The following is an 8,944-nucleotide window of genomic DNA, read 5'->3' on the forward strand; positions in this document are numbered from 1 at the left end:
TGTGTGTGTACGCGCTTGTACATGTGAAGAGGTTTTGTGTGCATTTGTTTGCTATATTACATTTTGTTTTAATCACACACACACACACACACACACACACACACACCTGCACTCCCTTAGTGTTTATGCCTTGATAAATCATCAACAAACTGATGTACATGGTTGTGCTCAGGTACATTCAAGAACAGAAACATACAGATGACAACAGTGAACACACTCACATCACACAGAAACAAGGGGGTATAGAAACAACTTTAATCAACACAGCACTAATAAACGTAAAATTATGCTCTTCTTTTCTTTCTTTTTTATTCAAGCTCAAGACTAGAGGATGAAATGCAGACATGTCTTCAGCTGCTAAATGTACTGACAAGAATCATAATCCTGCAAATTATAGATAAAAAAAATATTATCAAAGAATGAAAACAGACATGAGACAGAAAGACCAAGCTATTCAAATCACCAAACATCATACAGACAAGGCTGTATTCATCATGCAATCCTTACTTGGAAAAACAAACAAATCACTGGGAATGTATGCACCAATTCTTTCATCTTCACAAAAAGCGCACACAACCAACTGCATATTGTAAACATTCTTTCACAACTGAAAACAAAAAGAAAAACTCTTTCACAACAAAACACAAAATGAACTTTTTGTTTTTTCTTACAGATTATGCAGAATATATATCAAGGCACAGCATGTGTTCATTTAAAAAAAAAAACTGTTTTTCTTCAGACCTACTGACAGCAATATATTTGGGGGAAATAGTGGGTATTTGTAGTATTTTGCTGCAAATAAAAAGTCTGATGAACCCTAAAGATCTTTTTATATTGTTCACAAAGAAACAAAAGGCCAGAAGTACATCATAGCAAAGCAATCAACTGAATTCATTTATGTCTGGAGCTGATAATAAACTTTTCTCAAGCATTCCAGAAGCTAAAAAAAAAATGCACCAATCAAGAATATTATAATTTGGCACAAACCACTTGAAAGAACTTTCCAAAGCTATACAAGCAAAACAAATTTATATTTTGCCAAAAACATTCCCAAAACTTCCCAAACAATCCAAACTGTTTTCAGATTAACAATCATATCAGATCATTATACCCAAACACAAACTCTATGCAGGTTAACACTCATGTTGATTTCATTAAATAATTCAATATGGAGCTTTAGACCCGCCAGGTATAGAACACATATAAGCAGAGCACTCACAATCAATACAGTTTGTTACAGAGTATAATTAACAAATGGAGAATTAAGAATCAAAAAAATAGCAGAGCACTCACAATCAATACAGTTTGTTACAGAGTATAATTAACAAATGGAGAATATAGAATCAATCTGGCACTGAGTAAGCATAATAAATAAATAATACACATCCAATCCATGATAGCTGCAACAACTGAATGGACAGAGCATTGGATTTCCATTAAAAAAAAAAATGTTTATTCTGGAAAGTCTATTGTTCCATTAAATGCAGCAACAAGTGGGTGAAAGATGGAGATTTTTTTTTTTTTTAATCGTATGTCAGGATCTGTGCAGTACCACAAGTACCTATGGATCCATACAGTCCTGCAAGTACCTTAACTCCCTTCATACCCATATGCAAGCGGAAGATCAAATACGCACATTAAAGATCCTGTAATCTACACCAGTGTTTGGTGGGTTTTGAAACATGAACATATCCAGCTTGTACTCAACCCCCCATCCCCTACAACTTAAGGACTGCCTAAAGGCAAGGAAAATGCTTATGTATGTGAAAACCATTTACGATTGAATGTAGGAGATATAGCCCACAGACACAGAAAAAGAACAAAGAAAAAACAGAAACTCTGAGAAGAACTAGACTAAAACCATCTAGTACTAAGTTTGCTGTCAATCTGGGGGATTTGATAAAATCAAGCCAAAGGCAAAAAAAAATCTTTTTTTTTAACCACATTAAATGTAGTAAATAAATTAATATATATAAAAAAAAATTTTTAAAAAGATCATAAGAGACAGAAAATACAGGTTAGTGGATAACTGACAATCACTAACTGGAACTGAAAAGAAGACGGAAAACCATGTCTATCTTGACACTTCTTTACTGGAATTCCACGAACACGGTCACCTCTACAACCTCAAGTTAAGGCCACAAACTGTCAAATATAAAAGAGGTGAAAAAAACGGAAAAAGTGAAATAAAAAGATGGAATGTGAAGGCTGCAACACAATGCAGACGGTACTGTGTAAGGGATCAGGAGATATCACACATTAAGCTTATCAACTGTTCATTTATCTTCTCAACAATATCAAACACAACCAGGTTTTCAAAGCACTTCACCACTCAAAAAACATCTCAATGCATTACAAACACTTTGCAACATTCCCAACGACATGGTCAACAGTATACATTTCACTTAACTTTGGTCTCCTTGTGGACAATTTTCCATCACAGTACGAGTCAAAAGCTATAAATCCCTTAAAGGAAGTTGCTCATATTTTCAAGCAGTTTGGGATTCTTTAAATTCTTTAAATACGAACTGAGGATATGCATTCCAAAAACAGACACTGCCAATGCTGAAAGGACCTCCAGCTGAAATTCTCCATCCTGAATTCAGGAGCGTTCCAGAGCTACTTTCACCCACTGAGTCTCAATATCTCTGTAGTAGAAATCCAGCGATGACCCTCTCATGGAGCTTTATGAGTATCTTTCACTGGAGGTCTCTTTCAGAATACATCCAGCCAAGACTAGCACTCTCCTTCACACAATCAACCCTTACAGTGCTTGGCCAGATTTACAACCTGTGCTACATTCCCCACCCGGGAAGCTTCAGGCTTGCAGCATTTTCAATAATTCAAAAACTTAAAAGTGAATGTTCATGATGATCACCAACATATTTCCTCACTTGTTCAACAATCTTTCCTAACATCGTCATTAGGGCCAATAGTAAAGTATACATCCAGGAACAATTTATTTACTACTTACTGATAAGTAAGACAACACTTTCTAGGCATGACCGTAAACAAAACTGAGTAAAATCCATTCAAACGATGCTTACACTTTATCAGTACAGTCACTCGGAATGTTCTTCAATAGTTATGTCCCTTTCTCAAAAGTTGTGTCCCTCCTCTTTTTGTTTATATAATAGTATGTAAATGTCAAACAACCAGTTTGATCAATCAGGATTTAATGCCACAACCAGGAATTGATGCCCAAGTACTGCATGAGAGTAGGCATAAAAATATGTGTAAGCAGTGCTTTGTGTAGTTCAGAAAGAGTTTAAGGGGTAATCAACTTTCTTCTCGACATGCTGACTGAAAATAAACGTTGCACGGGATGTAACTCATTCAGAGCCAATTCTTTTTGGAAGAAGTTGAAAAAGCATCAGTCTTACTGTAAAATCAAGCCTGGGGCAGACACTACACTAAAAGTAGTAAGTTCTGTCAAAATGGGTTTATGGCCGATGAATAAATGGTGACAGAAGAAAAAGAGAAAAAAAAAAAAACACCACAAAAAATGGTGAAGATGTTTTCATATGATGATGACCTGATGTTGATGACAATAAGCATAAGCATAACAGTTACAATAAAACCGTTCAACGATTATGGCGATGACAAAGAAACTCACACAAGCATACCGCTAAAATCTATCAAATATTAGAGTGTGAGTGAACCATATAATGCTAACAAACAGACGCCATCTGGAAGATCTTTTTTTAAACAAACAACACACACACACACACACACACACACACACACAATATGTCCAATTTTCAAAAGAATAACAACAATGAAATGCAGCTGGCAGACAGCTATGAAGGCAGAATATCAGATTATCACAGACATTAATAAAAACTGCGTTTTAAAATCAATATTTCAGGAAATGGTCATTTGGCAGACTAGTCAGCAAACAAAACAGGAAAACGCATGTGCGCAACCTGAAAATGCATTTACTCATGACAAATACTGATCCACTAATGACTTCAAAGTCAAACTCTAATCTGTTGATCAAAACATGAAGATAACTACTCACTATTATATGGTTTCATAAGCTTTTTGTAATACTGAAACAAGTTTCAGTTCATACAAAGTAGTTCAAACATCAGTTAATGATCATCAAGCAACAATCTATCTGACCCTCTGCCATAAAATGAGTCAGGAGTCACCTGTTATTTTTTGTTTGGTATGGTTGGTGTTTTTTTGTTTGCATTTTCCTTTTGTATTTTCTCCCTTTTTGACAGTACATTGGTGTGTAAGTGCAGCTAGGGTATGGTGGGAAGGTGGGGTAGGATTGAGAGGGGGGGCAGAGGAGGTAGGGGTTTCCAAACTGGTAGTCTTGATATTCATTGTGCTTATGAAATTTGCTACTGGGATGTTTCATATTGTATGGCAGACATGTTATGTATGAATGCTTCTTTCATGAATGTGATATATGGAATCGACTCAGTCTGGGATTTGGGAAGACTCTGTTTTGATAGTCACTTTTCATGTAATACAAGCATGGAAAATGCAAAAGTCAAAAGATATCAGTGCAAAAATGCCTTCACAACATTTCTAATTTAACCTCTTTTGAGGACGTATGAAATCTTAACACCAAGCTTTCTCAATATACTCTGTGGATGGGGGTACCATCTTCAGGACACTACAGCTGAGGCATGGTGTGTCTGATTTCAAAACAGCCTTCACAGCTAGAAAAGAAAAAAAAAAACTTTCAATACTAAATCTTAAGGTGATGATTACACAACCATCATAACTAAAAATAAAATAAAAATTAAAAAAGGAAATGCCTCACTTCATAGAAGAAGCTCACAATGTCACATCATCTCAACATGAACTGATGTTAAAATCTGCAGACACTGTATTTTTTTTCTTTTCTTTTCTTTTTTTTTTTAATATCTTACATCAATCGAAGCTTCCAAAAAGGCACCACAAACAGTCAAATTTGTTTTTTCCATTGATGTCCAACTGACTTGCAGAAGAAGAATCTTCTCCTTTATGGCAGCAAGCATGAGGACACTGCCCACAAACATTCCAACAGGTTTTCTGGTAGTATCACACTAGTCGCCACAAACTGTCCAGGCCCTTTTTTCACTAGGGGTCTCTTTAAAAGGCAGGGCCATCACCGGCGTATGGCCACACAGCAGGCACTTAGATGAGGAAACGCTCATCCACCAGAGTCTTGCGGGCCAGGTTCTTTCTTCCCGCTGTGTCTCGGATTATCGTCACCAGCTGCACACACACAGACAGAAATGTGCCCATGCTTTGCAAACTACTGATTTTGAGTTTCAACACACACACACACACACACACACACACACACACACACATACAGAGTAAGACATATCTAAAAATTCAGTCAATAGACCTTTTTCAAGGATAAGTGATATAATGTGAAAAGATTTTCACTTCTTATTTCACTATGACATAATGTGAACAGATTTTCACTTCATATTTTGCTGTTAAAAAGATTGTCACTTCATATTTTGCTAACATGATGTGAAAAGATTTTCACTTCATATTTCGCAATGACATGATATGAAAAGATTTTCACTTCATATTTCGCTAAGATTTGGAATGTTAGTATTGTAAATACTGTGCTGTCAAGACCAGCAGGAGGTAATGATTTTTATCAGCAGCAGCAATAAACAGAAACAGCGCTATGAATTCCATTACTAGTTTGAAAAAAAGGGAAAAAAAAAGAAAAGGAAAATCAAAATTCTTCAGGGTGTTCAACTTTCAATCTCAGAGTCCATTCCCAGTATCGGTGCCTGGAGAGTTTTTTCAATCACCCAGACCAACACATGTGTAAACCTCCTTGGAACACATGCAGAAGATCAGATATGCACACTAAAGATCCTATAACTCGTGTCAGTGTTCTGTGGGTTATGGAAACATAAACATACCCCAGAATTCATACCCACAAAATCAGAGTATGACTGCATATTCAGCAGGGTTATTAAAAAAGTAACTGATGCAAAACCCCAACTGTATATACAAGAGAATGTAGGAGGCAGGTGGCAGAATGGTTGAGATGCTCATGTGCCCTTAGTGTCCACGAGGGTTTGGGTTCTATTTCCACTCTCACCCTTTCTCCCAAGTTTGTCTGGAAAAATCAAACTGAACATCTAGTCATCTGCATGAGGTGATAAACCAAAGCTCCTGTGTGCAGCACGCACAAGGCGTACTGAAAAAGAACCCATGACAACAAAAGGTTTGTCCTCTGGAAACAATTCTGTACAAGAAATCCACTATGACAGGTACACGAATATATAAACATACACCTGAAGGCCGGACTAAGCACGCTGGATTATGCTCCTGGTAAGGCATCTGCCTGGCAGATGTGGTGTAACATATATGCATTTGTCCGAACACAGTGACGACAACTCCTTGAGAAACTGAAATTGAAACTGATGGAGTACATAGCAGCTGTACCCTATGAAACCCCCACACCTCCCTCCGAACCCCATACACACACAAAAAAGAAAACAGAAATTGACTATGAATACATGCAGTGCCACTGCACTTACACTGGTAATGAGAAAGACGATGACTCCGTCCAGTACATAGTTCTGCCAGATCAAGTCCACCATGCAGAAGAGCAAAATGTCAAACAGCATCAGAGACATCTCATTGCCGTAGAACAACACCTGGTCAAATGAATGGCCATTGTCTGAAACACAGGTTTTGTGGTTGTTGTTGTTTTATCCAATTCACATCTTTTGGAAAAAGCACAAGCAGAAAAACATGACACTGAAATCTCAAAAGTGAAATCACCAACAAACAAACAAACAAACAAACAAATCAGTATGTCAGTGATCAAAATATAAGAAATTCCAATTGCTATGATTTGCCGAATTATTACCATACAACACAACTTTTAAAACAAAAAGTAACAAAGAACGCCGAGCATAATGTGTGTTTTTTTTAGTCATAAACCTTTTGAAGCGCCAGTCAATCTTTTATCTTGATCTTCTTCTGTTGCTTATTGCCCAGACTGCCATACAGGGCCATATCGGGGCAGAACAACTGTAAATATTGGTCCCATAAAACATGAAAAAAGAAAAATGCATGGAAAAGAAAATGAGGCTTAAAAATATGCACAAATACAAACACAGTCATCTATATAAAAACCTAGGACATGCCTCTGATGTTGACCAATCAATCAATTCTACTTTTTGAGGGTCTACTTTTGTTTTGGGGGATTTTTTGCCACAGGAAACATGTGTATGTGTGTGAGTGTGTATGTGCCACTCACTGCCAGTGTGTGCATGCATGTGTGTGTGAGTTTGTGTGAGGGTGCATGTGCCAGTGTGTGCATGTGTGTGTGTGTGTGTGTGTGTGTGTGTGTGTGTGTGTGTGTGTGTGTGTGTATGTGTGTGTGTGTGTGTGTGTGTGTGTGTGTGTGTGTGTGTAAGTCCAAGTTCATGTGTGTGTGTGTACTTGCCCAAGTGTATGTGGGTGTGTGTATTTGTGTGTATGGGTGTGTGTGTATGTGTGCACGCCTGTTTAACTGCATATACATGACCATGCGTGTGTGTGCACGTACATGAGCATACATGTGCATGCGCACACACATGTGTGAGCATGCACGCACAATTATGCACAAGCATTCACTGCCTTACCATCCCCACCCAAGGACTCTACTTCACTACAATACAACATGATGAAAACATACAAGAAACAACAAGAGCAACATAAAAAAAATAAATAATCAAATAAAATAAAGAAAGGATCTGCAAGCTAGCCCTGTCTCGACCCTCCCTGCAGCCCTGTCATACCTTTGTAGAAGATCCCCTTGTCTGTGGCGTCAAAGAACTCTGTGTCCATGATGCTCTCCAGCAGGGTTTTGTCCTTCACCACGTAATCCACGTCACGCAGGGACTGAAACATGCATACACACACACACACACACACACACACACACACATACAACAACAATAACAACAACAGCAACAGCAGTAGCAACAACAACAGCAACACATTCACACATGCACACATACAAAACACACTGAAACTGGGAAAAATGCTTTTCTCCACTTTTCGTCACACAACCCAAGCACGTTAAAGGCCATGGTCTCCTTTTACTTTGTTGTTGTTGTTGTTGTTTTACTCAACCAGCCTGACTCACGTGGTCTAAGAAGGCGCAGAGGAACCTGTTGAGCATGTTGTAGGCCTCAATGCTCTTCTCCATGGCTGTGCCAGCAATGCGGCCCCCTGCTTTGCCTTGCTCCATGCGACCCACAGCGCCTGCGTTCTGTGGGAATGTGTATTATACATATTATGTTATATATATATATGTGTGTGTGTGTGTGTGTGTGTGTGTGTGTATGTGTGTGTGTGTGTGTGTTGTATTATATATATTATATATCTTGAAATAAAAACCAATGAAGCCATGATTAACATATGATTCACAAATAGTAAAGAGCTTTAACTCTCTTCATTCACAAGGTATACAACTTCAAGTCAATGCTGCTTGTGCTACTGATTCAGATAGCATAGCAGGTAAATGAAAGGCACATTGGAACAAACCCAGACACTTCCTCAAAAACAGGAAGCATCGGGCTTGTCCTTATACCGATCATTTGACATGTGCACACAGCAGCAATAACAGAAGAAATGTGCAAACACAAATAAGCATTTATTCAAGACTGGCAGAGCTTTTTAATCCCAAATAAGCTAGACAGAATATATGGACAAAACAGAACAAACACATAGTTGCCTCCATGCTTTTTTTTTTTTTTTTTTTTGCTTGAAATGAATAAACAATGAGGCCAGGAGAACAAATGATTAACAAATAATTAATCAAACAGTTAATAGTAAATAGTTATACACACTGCATAATACATATATAGATAGATGGTTAACATGAGCATTAACTCTCTCTGGATGAAGGAATGCGTAAGCATTCCTACATAACATGTATTCAGTTTCAGACGACGGAATGGAATAGCATTTT

General features: G+C 37.7%; 1 protein-coding gene across 1 annotated transcript in view; it reads right to left on the reverse strand.

Annotated features, from left to right (window-relative positions):
* Positions 1-237: 237 nt before the first annotated feature.
* The window catches only part of LOC143285392 (meckelin-like), a 41,003-nt gene continuing 32,296 nt past the window's right edge, over positions 238-8,944 (reverse strand). Inside the window, exons 19-22 of the mRNA XM_076592637.1 lie at positions 8,117-8,242; positions 7,767-7,869; positions 6,516-6,658; positions 238-5,217 (exon numbers count right to left, since the gene is read on the reverse strand). Of these exons, the coding sequence (XP_076448752.1) occupies positions 5,137-5,217; positions 6,516-6,658; positions 7,767-7,869; positions 8,117-8,242 (453 nt within the window). The 3' untranslated portion in view covers positions 238-5,136. The remainder of the gene's footprint in view (positions 5,218-6,515; positions 6,659-7,766; positions 7,870-8,116; positions 8,243-8,944) is intronic.

The sequence above is a fragment of the Babylonia areolata genome, chromosome 9 (genome assembly GCF_041734735.1).
Source record: "Babylonia areolata isolate BAREFJ2019XMU chromosome 9, ASM4173473v1, whole genome shotgun sequence".
NCBI lineage: Eukaryota > Metazoa > Mollusca > Gastropoda > Neogastropoda > Buccinidae > Babylonia > Babylonia areolata.